General features: G+C 48.8%; 1 protein-coding gene across 6 annotated transcripts in view; it reads left to right on the top strand.

The window, feature by feature from the left end:
- The window catches only part of LOC106612603 (alpha-actinin-4), a 43,720-nt gene extending 29,913 nt beyond the window's left edge, over nt 1–13,807 (top strand). The window contains exons 8-22 of one of the 6 annotated variants that reach the window (XM_014213912.3): nt 2,972–3,057; nt 4,016–4,108; nt 5,236–5,466; nt 5,763–5,910; nt 6,286–6,436; nt 6,637–6,745; nt 6,967–7,107; nt 7,510–7,692; nt 7,953–8,087; nt 8,349–8,528; nt 8,963–9,109; nt 10,651–10,731; nt 11,130–11,195; nt 11,549–11,707; nt 11,846–13,807. In XM_014213912.3, coding sequence (XP_014069387.1) covers nt 2,972–3,057; nt 4,016–4,108; nt 5,236–5,466; nt 5,763–5,910; nt 6,286–6,436; nt 6,637–6,745; nt 6,967–7,107; nt 7,510–7,692; nt 7,953–8,087; nt 8,349–8,528; nt 8,963–9,109; nt 10,651–10,731; nt 11,130–11,195; nt 11,549–11,707; nt 11,846–12,004 — 2,069 coding nt within the window. In that variant the 3' untranslated portion in view covers nt 12,005–13,807. Of the gene's footprint in view, nt 1–1,586; nt 1,673–2,971; nt 3,058–4,015; nt 4,109–5,235; nt 5,467–5,762; nt 5,911–6,285; nt 6,437–6,636; nt 6,746–6,966; nt 7,108–7,509; nt 7,693–7,952; nt 8,088–8,348; nt 8,529–8,962; nt 9,110–10,650; nt 10,732–11,129; nt 11,196–11,548; nt 11,708–11,845 lie in introns of all 6 variants that reach the window. The other 5 variants (XM_014213911.3, XM_014213916.3, XM_014213915.3 and 2 more) reach the window with 5 other exon arrangements.
- The last annotated feature ends 286 nt before the right edge of the window (nt 13,808–14,093 follow it).

Genomic DNA, 14,093 nt, shown 5'->3' with positions numbered 1-14,093 from the left:
TCCTCCAGTTTCAATAGCTGTTGTGAAGTGTCTGTCTGTCTCTCCCTCTGTGTATAACTGTCCCTGTCTGTGTGTCTCCCTCCGTGTATAACTGTCCCTGTCTGTGTGTCTCCCTCCGTGTATAACTGTCTGTGTGTCTCCCTCTGTGTATAACTGTCTGTGTGTCTCCCTCTGTGTATAACTGTCTGTGTCTCTCCCTCTGTGTATAACTGTCTGTGTCTCTCCCTCTGTGTATAACTGTCTGTGTGTCTCCCTCTGTGTATAACTGTCTGTCTCTCCCTCTGTGTATAACTGTCCCTGTCTGTGTCTCTCCCTCCGTGTATAACTGTCCCTGTCTGTGTGTCTCCCTCTGTGTATAACTGTCTGTGTCTCTCCCCCTGTGTATAACTGTCCCTGTCTGTGTGTCTCCCTCCGTGTATAACTGTCCCTGTCTGTGTATAACTGTCCCTGTCTGTGTGTCTCCCTCTGTGTATAACTGTCTGTGTCTCCCTCTGTGTATAACTGTCTGTGTCTCTCCCCCTGTGTATAACTGTCCCTGTCTGTGTCTCTCCCTCTGTGTATAACTGTCTGTGTGACTCTCCCTCTGTGTATAACTGTCTGTGTCTCTCCCTCTGTGTATAACTGTCTGTGTGTCTCTCCCTCTGTGTATAACTGTCTGTGTGACTCTCCCTCTGTGTATAACTGTCTGTGTGACTCTCCCTCTGTGTATAACTGTCTGTGTGACTCTCCCTCTGTGTATAACTGTCTGTGTGACTCTCCCTCTGTGTATAACTGTCTGTGTGACTCTCCCTCTGTGTATAACTGTCTGTGTCTGTGTATAACTGTCTGTGTCTGTGTATAACTGTCTGTGTCTGTGTATAACTGTCTGTCTCTGTGTATAACTGTCTGTCTCTGTGTATAACTGTCTGTCTCTGTGAATAACTGTCTGTCTCTGTGAATAACTGTCTGTCTCTGTGAATAACTGTCTGTCTCTGTGAATAACTGTCTGTCTCTGTGTATAACTGTCTCTGTCTGCCTGTATGTGTGTATAACTGTCCCTGTCTGTGACTCTCCCTCTGTGTATAACTGTCCCTGTCTGTGACTCTCCCTCTGTGTATAACTGTCTGTGTCTGTGTATAACTGTCTGTGTCTGTGTATAACTGTCTGTGTCTGTGTATAACTGTCTGTCTCTGTGTATAACTGTCTGTGTCTGTGTATAACTGTCTCTGTCTCTGTGTATAACTGTCCCTGTCTGTGTCTCTGTGTATAACTGTCCCTGTCTGTGTCTCTGTGTATAACTGTCCCTGTCTGTGTCTCTGTGTATAACTGTCCCTGTCTGTGTCTCTGTGTATAACTGTCCCTGTCTGTGTCTCTGTGTATAACTGTCCCTGTCTGTGTCTCTGTGTATAACTGTCCCTGTCTGTGTCTCTGTGTATAACTGTCCCTGTCTGTGTCTCTGTGTATAACTGTCCCTGTCTGTGTCTCTGTGTATAACTGTCCCTGTCTGTGTCTCTGTCTCTGTGTATAACTGTCCCTGTCTGTGTCTCTCCCTCTGTGTATAACTGTCCCTGTCTGCCTGTATGTGTGTAACTGTGGTTTCCCTACAGACATTGTGAACACTGCCCGTCCGGATGAGAAAGCCATAATGACCTATGTGTCCAGTTTCTACCATGCCTTCTCTGGAGCCCAGAAGGTACCCCTTACCCCATCCCACCTTACCCCCCCCTGTCCTGCCCTGATACTAACCCTACCCCCCCTGGTCCTGTCCGGTCCTTCACATCTACCCCACCCTCTTCTCCTCTCCTTTCCAGCATGGCTTTCTCCTGCAGCATTGGCGTCGGCCTCACCGGGAGCTGGTTTTGGACACTCCTTCCTCACACTACACACACTAAGACTTAGTCTCTTAACGTCTTGCTGGTAATAACAGGGCCCTCTTGCTCTTGTGTAGTGGCCTGTCTATCTATAGAGATTCAGTTGGAGTGGATCAGGCGTCGGGGCTCCTTCCTAGTTAAATGGATCATATACAATCAGCCCTGGGTCAGTTTGTCTGAGCAGAGGGTAGGCTAGTCAGAGGGACTCTTCATAACTCTTTCTAGATGTTTTGTGTGTTTTTGATTTCACCCTCCACCACAACGCCTCTGGCTCTCTCTCTCTCTGTCTGCTGGATTCATCCTCTCCTCTCGCTTTCCTCTCCTCTTTACCGTTCTCTTCCCTTTCTCTCTCTCTCTCCTCCTTTCACTCCTCTGTTTTCCCCACTCTTCCTCTCCCTGTGGACTGAGAACAGGAAGCTTGCTGACAGGCATGTTTTTTAATGTCGCTGTAATTAGTTTTTTATTCATTAAGAAGTTGTTTATGAGCTCCAGTCTCAGGAGAGGTGTGTGCGCATGCAGAACTGTTTGCCACAGTCCCACTGTTGCCTTGACTACAGAACACCACAGTAAGCTGCTAGTGGACCCGTGCTGGTTAACATGCAGTCCTTTGGGCAATCATTTGTTCATTTTGGAAAACAATCATTAATCCAGAAACAGTATGGACATTGGTTAGACTAGTGTACCCTTCTCTTTAGCTTTATGACCAGGAGGACCTTTTCTGCTGTTACCAGCTTGACAGTTTAAATATTAGAATCCAAATGGTGGGTGTCCCAACCTCCGCATTGTGGCCCCGGCAGACCCCTCCTGTCTCCTGAGGTGGACTCTCTCTCTGTGTCTCTCTCGTTTTTTCTCTCTTTCATGGTAACCCCACAGCGACCCCCCCCCCCCCCCCCCCCCTTCCACAGTGCTTCATTGGAGTCCCCAGAGTAGGGGGCAGCAGCAATGGAGTCCGGCGTCTACTCCATTCACTACACCCCACCCCTCATCTCACCCCCCCACCTCACTGTGTGGCGGGACCCTCTGGCTTTGGGTAGCTTGGCTTCACCACTTCTCTCTCTCTCTCGTTCTCTCCACCTCTCTCTCTCTCTCACTCCGCTCACTGCCTGGCCGTGGTTGTGTAGACATCGTGGGCACGCTGAGGCCCGACGAGAAGGCCATCATGACCTATGTTTCCTGCTTCTATCACGCCTTCTCTGGCGCCCAGAAGGTGAGCACCGCCACTACGCAACCTTTAACCCCTAACCTCTGTGACACCAGCCAGGGTCACTGGCAATGTCACACTGGCCAAGGATGCTCACTGACGCTTTGGGCTCACACTACACTTCTACGAAACAACAAAACCGCTCCTCCTTACTCTAAATTCCCTGTTCCGACTCTTCCCCTGTTGATTGATCATTAGCAGTGTTTCCCATAGCTACAGTTACGGCGTTACTCTAACTAACCAGTTATGAAGTGACTGAAATAAGCTTCAACTGATCTGTGGGAAGCGCTGCTAACGACGGTTCAAATGTTAATACTGAAACTGTTTCCATGTGTATAATGTGTGTTTATGTGGAGACTACTCCATAGTGTGTTAAAGTTCCAAGGCGTAATACAGTTTCTTACTGTTTCTTTATTTCAGTGCTTTAACTTTAAGTCCCTAAACACACCAGCTGATGTGGACAAAAGCGGTACAGAACCAGACTGAATGCTCCCATTGTATAGGAGAAGCATGTAGCTTTTTGAGGCCACAGTGTGAAGTTGGCGCACACAGTACATGGAACTAACCATTGTCAGCTGTAGCATGCTGCGTTAGCGTATACCCTTACTACTGTACAGCCATACAACGGATTTGCGTATGTGCACGGTGTTTAAATACAGTGCAAGTCACGGCTAGTGTGTGGTTTTTGTGTGTTCACTCAGTTTACGGAGATGTTCGTAGCTGAAATGACATCTTCCACTCCGTCTAGTTAAAAGTAAGGCCAGCACATGGTGGACCTTCAGTTTGAGCTTGCACTGCATTTGTCTTTGTCTTCGACTGGTAGACAGCTGATCTGAATTGTACGTTTGACCCCACTCTGGTAAAAGCTACACACATTTGTGCACATGCTCCTTGGCGTTGGCGACCTAATCCATAACAAGCAACCTTTTGTATTTGCACTGCTGACGATTCTCATCTGTGATAGGCTGAGACTGCAGCCAATAGGATCTGCAAGGTGCTGGCTGTCAACCAGGAGAATGAGCACCTGATGGAGGACTACGAGAAGCTGGCCAGTGACGTGAGTAGTACACCACTGTCTGTACCTCCCTCCCTCCCTCCTCACCACACGTCTGTCTGTACCTCCCTCCCTCCCTCCTCACCACACCACTGTCTGTACCTCCCTCCCTCCCTCCTCACCACACCACTGTCTGTACCTCCCTCCCTCCCTCCTCACCACACCACTGTCTGTCTGTACCTCCCTCCCTCCCTCCTCACCACACCACTGTCTGTCTGTACCTCCCTCCCTCCCTCCTCACCACACCACTGTCTGTCTGTACCTCCCTCCCTCCCTCCTCACCACACCACTGTCTGTCTGTACCTCCCTCCCTCCCTCCTCACCACACCACTGTCTGTCTGTACCTCCCTCCCTCCCTCCTCACCACACCACTGTCTGTCTGTACCTCCCTCCCTCCCTCCTCACCACACCACTGTCTGTCTGTACCTCCCTCCCTCCCTCCTCACCACACCACTGTCTGTCTGTACCTCCCTCCCTCCCTCCTCACCACACCACTGTCTGTCTGTACCTCCCTCCCTCCCTCCTCACCACACCACTGTCTGTCTGTACCTCCCTCCCTCCCTCCTCACCACACCACTGTCTGTCTGTACCTCCCTCCCTCCCTCCTCACCACACCACTCTGTCTGTCTGTACCTCCCTCCCTCCCTCCTCACCACACCACTCTGTCTGTCTGTACCTCCCTCCCTCCCTCCTCACCACACCACTGTCTGTCTGTCTGTACCTCCCTCCCTCCCTCCCTCCTCACCACACCACTCTGTCTGTCTGTACCTCCCTCCCTCCCTCCTCACCACACCACTGTCTGTCTGTCTGTACCTCCCTCCCTCCCTCCCTCCTCACCACACCACTCTGTCTGTCTGTACCTCCCTCCCTCCTCACCACACGTCTACTCTCTGTCAGTGAGAAATGTTGCTGTGTCCCTCTGATGGGCTGTCCATGTTTCCTCGCTCCTCTAGTAACTTCCATAGGTGTTATTTCCTCTCATCACCTCCAAATAGGCAATTTCTCCACTAAACTTCCCTTTTACCTTGTGCAGTTTTATTCATATCTCCCATAAAACATCTGCCCTCCTTTCTCTCACACTTCTCTCTGTTATTTGTATCACTCCATCCCCCTCTCCTCCTCTGCCCTAGCTGTTGGAGTGGATCCGCCGGACCATCCCGTGGCTGGAGAACCGGGCTCCAGAGAAGACCATGGCCGAGATGCAGCAGAAGCTGGAGGACTTCCGGGGCTACCGCCGCGTCCACAAGCCCCCCAAGGTGCAGGAGAAGTGTCAGCTAGAGATCAACTTCAACACCCTGCAGACCAAGCTGAGGCTGAGCAACAGGCCCGCCTTCATGCCCTCCGAGGGACGCATGGTGTCGGTGAGTGGGATTGCATGGACACAGAGACTGTTTAAACATGTAGAGCAGTTGTACCAATGATGCCATCCAAACCCTTCTGTATCATTTCACTATCATTATTCTTTAGATCATTATAATAGTTCACGTTATTGTCCCACAATGGGAAATTGGCTTGCGACATTTTAAAAAGACATGACAACATGACTTATAACAGCAAATACATCTATAAACAAATTGCACTAGCGAGAGTCATGCTGTTATACAGTGTAGTGTTCTTTCTGCTGTATGGTGGATCGGTGTCCTCTCCCTGGCTACAGGATATCAACGGGTCATGGCACAACCTGGAGGGGGCTGAGAAGGGCTACGAGGAGTGGATGCTCAACGAGATCCGTCGCTTGGAGAGACTGGACCACCTGGCAGAGAAGTTCCGTCAGAAAGCCACCATCCACGAGTCCTGGACCGATGGTATGGAGACACTAGTTACTGTACAGACTACACTGTCCCTTTCCCTCACCTTAGGGTTGCAAAATTCCAGTGACTTTCCCAGATTTTCCAGAACTCGTTTCTGGAGGATTCTGGATTTCCTGCTTGTTCCCTGCTGATTCTGCGAATCTTCCAACTGGGATTTCTGGAAAACTTTGGAATTTGGGGAAAGTTACTGGAATTTTGCAACCGTACTCTACCTAGACACCTAGATTCCCCCGCTTCCTATAGATCTCAAAGAACTAGGTGAAGTTTTACCATATTGATAATATATTGAAGAAGTAAGGGTTTTGAGTGAGTTGGTTTGGATATCTTGAGGCTTACTGTCTTTAACCCCCCCCCCCCTTCCTTCCCCAGGTAAGGAGGCCATGCTGACCCAGAAGGACTATGAGACAGCCAGCCTGTCGGAGGTCAAGGCTCTGCTGAGGAAACATGAGGCGTTTGAGTCTGACCTGGCCGCCCACCAGGACCGCGTGGAGCAGATCGCTGCCATCGCACAGGAACTCAAGTAAGAGCGGGAGGGATTTGAGGAGTCTATGGAGGGATGGAGTAAATCAGATGGAGGGGTGAAAGAGGATGGGATATCGTGGAAGGAAGAGATGAATGGAGAAATAATCCAGGAGAATACAAGGATGGAGATTGTGGTCAGGTTGATTAGGACTCATGTGTAAAGATAATAATTCCACGTATGTGTTCCCCGTGCCTCAGTGAGCTGGACTACTACGACTCCCCTAGTGTGAATGCCCGCTGTCAGAAGATCTGTGAGCAGTGGGACGCCCTGGGGTCTCTCACCCAGAGCCGCAGGGAGTCTCTGGAGGTACGCCCCCGCCCAGCCACCTTTCACACACATACTCATACATGACATGCTTCTAAGGTCATGACAAGGACACGTTTACACTGCAAAAATGTGTAGACACACACACACACAGACTTTCTACCAGGGTTCCCTTACCCCACTTCTGTGTCTCATGTTCAATCCCTGTCACATAGATTCTAGTGTTCCCAGCAGGCACCTGACCCCAGTCTCTCCCCCCACAGAGGACAGAGAAGCAGCTGGAGTCCATTGACGAGCTGTACCTGGAGTACGCCAAGAGGGCAGCACCCTTCAACAACTGGATGGAGGGGGCCATGGAGGACCTGCAGGACATGTTCATCGTTCACAACATCGAAGAGATCCAGGTAAAAGACTAGTTACACTCATCACCAACCGTTTACTGCTTTACGTCCCCAGAGGGTCTCCACTATCACAATGTATCATCATGACCTGGGCTGTTAACAGTAGGTTGTCAATGTGAAGGTGTCATTTAGTCTCGCACTGGGTAACCAACGTTTAGAATGACTGGAAATCGACCGGGTACAGTAGCAACTACTACTGTACCTGTGGGCTTCCAGTCATTGCGCTAATGCTACTTAGCTTTGGCTTGTGAAAATACTGGTAACGTATGGCATCCACGGGTTCGTCTGACTGATATGGGTACATGCTGATCTCTCTTTTCATCTGCCCATTCCCTCTGTCCACCTCATTTCCCATCCTTCTCCTTCGTTTACATCTCCCTCTCATTTCCCTTTCCTCTCTTACAGGGCCTAATCACAGCCCATGAGCAGTTTAAGTCTACCCTCCCAGAGGCCAACAAGGAGCGGGAGGCCATCCAGGCCATTCAGGCCGAGGTGCAGAAGATTGCCCAGTACAACGGCATCAAGCTGAGCGGGGGCAACCCCTACACCACCATCACACCCAAGAGTATCGACGACAAGTGGCACAAGGTGTGTGTGTGTGTGTGCGTGTTCAATGTGTACCTGTATGTTCATATGCTCTGCGATGTGTGCTTTTGCCAGTTTTTTAATTGAATCAAAATCTTATCTCTTTCTCTCTCTCATATATATCTCATTATTTCGGTTTCCTTGTGGTAGTTAATAACCAACCTAAAACAGGCTCCTGAGTGAGCCTCAGCCTTGTGGCATTGCTGCTACTATAGGAATGTGTGTGCTGTGCTGACTGGCGCCCCCATCTGGTGTGTTTGTAGGTGGAACAGCTGGTGCCCCAGCGTGACCGGGCCCTGCAGGAGGAGCTGGCCAAGCAGCAGTCTAACGACCACCTGCGCCGCAAGTTTGCCACCCAGGCCAACATCGTCGGGCCCTGGATACAGACCAAAATGGAGGTACAGTAAAGGCACCCTAACCCATACTACATAAGACTGACCCAGCCCTCTTAGTCCTTAGCTCTGTTGTCTCTGTGCCTCCTGGGTCGTGTTCATAATGGCAGTCAACAGAAAATGTTTTAAAATGTTTTGTAAGGAAAACTAAATTGAACATCCAGGTTGACCCTTACTGTTTTCTTCCGTTTGGTGCCTAGTGAATACACGCCGGCCCTGGCCTTTTGGTGATCTAATCCGTGAATATTTGTGTTTGCGTGTGTACAGGAGATTGGGCGGATATCCATTGAGATGAATGGAACTCTGGAGGACCAGCTGGTGAACCTGAGAGAGTATGAGCAGAGCATCATCGAGTACAAGCCCAACATCGACCAGCTGGAGGGAGACCATCAGCTCATCCAGGAGGCCCTCATCTTCGACAACAAATACACCGCCTACACCATGGAGGTAGCTACACAAAACACTTTTCTCTGCAGCCCAAATGGCCCCCTATTCCCTTTATAGTGTGCTACTTTTGACTAGGGCTGGTACTGAAAGTAGTGCACTATGTAGGGAGTAGGGGCCATTTGGGATGTTACCCTGCTCTGCACTATCTGTTGGTTCTTTTTCTGTCTGATATAGGTCACTATTGTTCACCATTATTAGCTGATTTTCATCATCTGTTCTATTTAATTTTTTTAGTGACCTGTTTATTTTACCAGGTGGGTCAGTTGAGAACAGATTCTTATTTACAATGACAGCCTGGAGGTTTTTTCTTTCCTCTATTAGATCTATGTTTGTCCATTACACTTGTTACTATCTCTCCTCCTTACTCAATACTGTTTCTTCTGCATGTGGTTAACCTTCAACATATATTCTCTCCATCTTTCCCTGCATCCCAGCACCTGCGGGTGGGCTGGGAGCAGCTCCTCACCACCATCGCCCGCACCATCAACGAGATCGAGAACCAGATCCTGACCCGCGACGCCAAGGGCATCAGCCAGGAGCAGCTGCATGAGTACCGCACTTCCTTCAACCACTTTGACAAGGTCAGGGGTCAACATGCGAGAGGGAACAGGAGGGCTTCTTTTTGTATAAAATAACATTTAAAAAAATGTCTGGGAGAAGGCTGTTATTGCCCACCAGCTTTTGCAGTTGAGTGTCTTACTCGAAGAGGGGTTTACTCTTAACTCATGTATGTGCAGATTCTTAAGTCTTATGCATAGTACTTAAGTCCCCCCTCTTATTTCAGAAGGGAAACTCCGGTGGGAGTAAGACATGGACTAGACTTGTGAGGATTAACCTGTTTGTTGACATTCACAGGTGGAACTAGTATTGTTTCACCATTGGTTGGAGAGGGCTGGGGCTGTGTAGAGTGGGGCTGTGTAGAGTGGGGCTGTGTAGAGTGGGGCTGTGTAGAGTGGGGCTGTGTAGAGTGGGGCTGTGTAGAGTGGGGCTGTGTAGAGTGGGGCTGTGTAGAGTGGGGCTGTGTAGAGTGGGGCTGTGTAGAGTGGGGCTGTGTAGAGTGGGGCTGTGTAGAGTGGGGCTGTGTAGAGTGGGGCTGTGTAGAGTGGGGCTGTGTAGAGTGGGGCTGTGTAGAGTGGGGCTGTGTAGAGTAGAGTGGGGCTGTGTAGAGTGGAGTGGGGCTGTGTAGAGTGGAGTGGGGCTGTGTAGAGTGGAGTGGGGCTGTGTAGAGTGGAGTGGGGCTGTGTAGAGTAGAGTGGGGCTGTGTAGAGTGGGGCTGGGGCTGTGTAGAGTAGAGTGGGGCTGTGTAGAGTGGGGCTGGGGCTGTGTAGAGTAGGGCTGTCTGCACTGAGGGGGAGGGGGGGTGTAACCCCTGAATTCACCTCACACATTCCACAACACCATATCTCATCACTTCACCTCAGTCTTTATGCATTCCGTGTTTGGTTCAGCATCAAGACACATCCTGCGTCCCAAATGAGACCTTATTCCCTTTATAGTGCAGTGCTTTGACCAGGGCCCATATGGCTGTTACTCTGAGGTCCAGAGCCTGCTGGTTTTCTGTTCTACCTGAGAATTAATACACACACCTGGTGTCCCAGGTCTAAATCAGTCCCTGATTACAGGGGAATATTATTATTATTATTATTATTATTATTATTTAAAGCAGTGGAATTGCCTTCAGAGGTGAATATCAGGGTTCTAGGGAATAGAGTGCCATTTGGAACACAGCTGTCCTGTCACTAGCACTATGGTGATCTTCCAGGACTTGTTATTTACATAAAGGTGTGTGTACAGACAGACAGAGGGTTAAACAGTACTTGTGTATCGCGGACGTGTTCCTAAGCACTTACAGAACATTGCCTTCACTCTCCTTTGGAGACGCTGGCCCCTCATGGTCACTGGTGTGCCTGTCATTGTGTCTAGCATCACAGATGTGTTTCCCCCATAAGGTGTTGTCATTGTTTAACATCGAACATCCGTTTGTCTGTCTGTCCATCACCCTCATCTTGCATGTCATGATCCCATCACCTGACCACTCCCACCTGGCATCCTGTTGTGCTTGGTCCATCCTGGTGTCTGTCATCGCGGTGTGCGCTGTAATTGGCTGGTGGTGACCTCACAGGACCACAGCGGGGCCCTGATGGCAGAGGAGTTCAAGGCGTGCCTGATCAGCCTGGGCTACGACGTGGAGAATAACAAAGCGGTAAGGAGCACAGATAAGCTGGGTTGGGAGCGGAGGAGAGAGGGGCTGCTGTTACCCGTCTAACCTGCTGGGGCCGCTCTCTTCCTGGCTCTTTCCTTGCCTGTGCTGTCATTCACCCTCATTTCACCCACTAGCCTCAGCTCCGACACTGCTGTTTTGTTTACCTTGATTTGACTCGTTTCTCTTATAACGTTGTTTTTTTATTTTCTTTTTTCACTCCCCTCACATTACTCACCTCTGCACCTCCCCTCCTTTGTTCCTCCTCTTCCCATGCATCTATCTGCTCATGTCTTCCTCCTCACTTCATTTTCTGTCCTCTTCGAATTCACACTCTATTGCTCTTCTTTTCCTTCCATATCTGTTCCTCCTCCTCTCCATCTCTCGGTCCCTGAGAACAGAAGCGCACAGGGCAGATGGACATGGACAATTACCGCGCTCTGCTCGTTGCGACTGGAAACAGCCTGGTACTGCCTGCCGCTTCTCTCTGCTCTCTTTCTCTCTCTCTCTCCTTTCAATCTTTTCTCCCTCTGTCTTGAGTTTAGAGTAAGACCCTTACTGTTGTAGCTACTATGACATGGTAAGTTTAATGTGTAGTAACTGTCTCTTGTAACACAATCCCTCTTAACAACCCTTCCCCTAAGCAGATATTAACACAATCTTTATCGTTGAGGCTTGTTGTCAAATTCAACTCAAATTGATGTTAAATGTTTAATTAGTGGTAATATTGCTCAGAGGTTGGTCATTGGTCAATGATGCCCTCGAATTTCCTATTTCTGTCTGGGTTAACTTGTGTTTTTCCTGTGGCGGTGGTTTCCAGGGCGATGCCGAGTTTGCCCGCATCATGGGCATAGTGGACCCCAACAACAGCGGAGCAGTCACCTTCCAGGCCTTCATAGACTTCATGTCCCGGGAGACCACAGACACAGACACAGCTGACCAGGTCATCGCCTCCTTCAAGATCCTGGCTGCAGACAAGGTGGGGGTGGAATGGTATTGTGTGTGTGTGTGTGAGAGATGCAGCTACTTGAGACAGCTGAAGTAGACAAACTATTATTACACAACTATCACTCTGTTATTCACCGTCCCTCCCTCTCCTCCCATCTCTCTCTGTCAGAACTTCATCACTGCTGAGGAACTGAGGCGTGAGCTGCCTCCAGACCAGGCAGAGTACTGCATCGCCCGCATGGCGCCCTACTCGGGCCCCGACGCGAAGCCCGGAGCCCTCGACTACATGTCCTTCTCTACCGCCCTCTACGGGGAGAGTGACCTCTAGGAGCACACCACAGGGGGAGGGATGGGGACGGGATGAGGTTTGGGGTGGAAGGGGGGTACATGGAGGCTTGCCAGGCCCAATGCAGAGCAGACACTCTCCACCCCTGTAGATATAGCCTGCAGTCACTGAGAGCAGTAGGAGGAGAGAAGAGGGGAGTGAGTCTGCAGCCAGTGGATTGATTGGCTCTGTAGAAGAGGGAGGGGCTGCAGGTGGAGAGTCCTGGGAAGTGATTGGTGGACAGCTCTACTGCTCCCTGTAAGTTCTGGTCCTGCAGTGCCCCTGAGTGCAGGTTTTCATCTCAAACTCGTTAGCTGTAACAAGCGGTTAATGAGTGCAACTTTGTTCACAGAACTAGAATCAAATGCACATCATGTTATGGGGTGAAAACAAGCAACCACAGGTGCCCTTCTGGGTCAGAACGGAATGAGGACACTGCTCTGTAGTGCAAGTCCCATCTTCACCCTCTGCCTTGGGGACGGTGTACAAGATATTCTGATTCTTATACAATTTTTTTTGTTTATTTTATCTTGCGGGGGGGGGGGGGGGGGGTTGCGTATTAGAACACAGAGATATATGAAGGGGGGGCAGGGGGTTGAACAGAGAATAATGACATGTACCCGTACCACATTTTGCTGGATAATTGGAACTTGGATTGCAAACCTCAACTCTTTCCTTTTCCTGTTTGTTTCTTTTCTCCAGCAAATGTGAGTAATTGGGTTCAGTGCTGTACATACTTATTTTTCCAGTACGCAACACAGTCAGAATACTCATCGCAGGCTTGTAGGGCAAAACAAGTGGCATTTTTAAAAGGAAAAACAATAGCAGTTTCACACATTGAGTACCGTAGATAGGTTTGAGTTACTGTGAGTCTCCATTTGGGTAAAGGTTTATTTTTGTTATTTTTTTCAACGGTCAAATATGGAATCCTGTCGGATTGAAGATATGGTGACAATTTAGTTGAAGTATATGTGAGGCCTTTATAGCTTCTATGTGAACATCACTTGACATAAACATGTTGGCATTTATGAAACTTTGCTTTCGTGATATATCACTTTGACATGGAGGCATATAAGATGCTCTTGTTTACCCAATCTATTCATTTATTATAGTTTCATATGAAATAACATCCCCAAGAAGCACAGCATGTCAGGTCATGTAAAGCTTACATGGACAAAGTGAAGGCCCACCACTATCCTCAGTTGAATTGTTTCTATAGGAACACCACTTTAGACAGTTCCCTGAGGAAGTTGGAAACAATGGGAGTACTAAAAATGTGCCTGTTAGTGGCTACAGCCCTGTCTCTCGCTCTTTCATCCCTCCATCTCCTTGTCTGTCTTCTCTCTGCAGCAGAATGGGCAGGGACCCAGTGTAAAGGAGGGCAAAGGGAGGGGGCCAGAGTCTTAATAAACATTCCATTATGTCTTAAATAAAAGGAAATGACTGACTACCAATCTATGCAATCATCTATATCCAATATCAGAGTTCAGAGAGATGGCAGGAATTGATTTGAAGAAATTGACTAAATTAAGTGCAAGATGTTTGTTTTATTTCTTTAATATTTGTAAAGGAGAGGGGTTGAGGAGCTTAGGGGGAAGCAGCCAGAGGGACTGGAGAAAAATAAGACTTGGGCCAAAAGCTTGTACTTTTACATGCCTGGTTAGAAAGCATTGAACTTTGTAATTGTGATTTCTTCATTTTTGTGCTCTTTAATATCAAACCTTATCTGCTGTACTGGAAACTGCAAAACGGCCTTCTGTCTAAAAGTGAATTTCACAAGCACACATAAAGTTTCCTTATAAAATACTACGACTTGGTTGTCTTTTTTCCCCCTTCTCTAGGTCTGCTTCTAAATATATCTACATAGCCTATCCAGCCTATGTAATACATGTTATTGTTAGTAATATATGATTCTGGACAGTTAATGGGTCTACTCATACTATATATTTTTTAAATAAGCAAATGGTAATTTCCTCCTGGTAGAATAAGTGAATGTCGGCTGCTTGCCCTATGGGCTGCTTAGTCTGCATGGTTATGTCCACGTGAGGGGGACGTAGGACCACCGGTAGTGGTAGCCTAGTAGTAGATAGAC

This window comes from Salmo salar, chromosome 09 (genome assembly GCF_965601325.2).
Source record: "Salmo salar chromosome 09, fSalSal1, whole genome shotgun sequence".
NCBI classification, from domain to species: Eukaryota; Metazoa; Chordata; class Actinopteri; order Salmoniformes; family Salmonidae; genus Salmo; species Salmo salar.
Note: the sequence above shows the minus strand (reverse complement) of the source record. Positions and strands in the feature narration are given on the sequence as shown.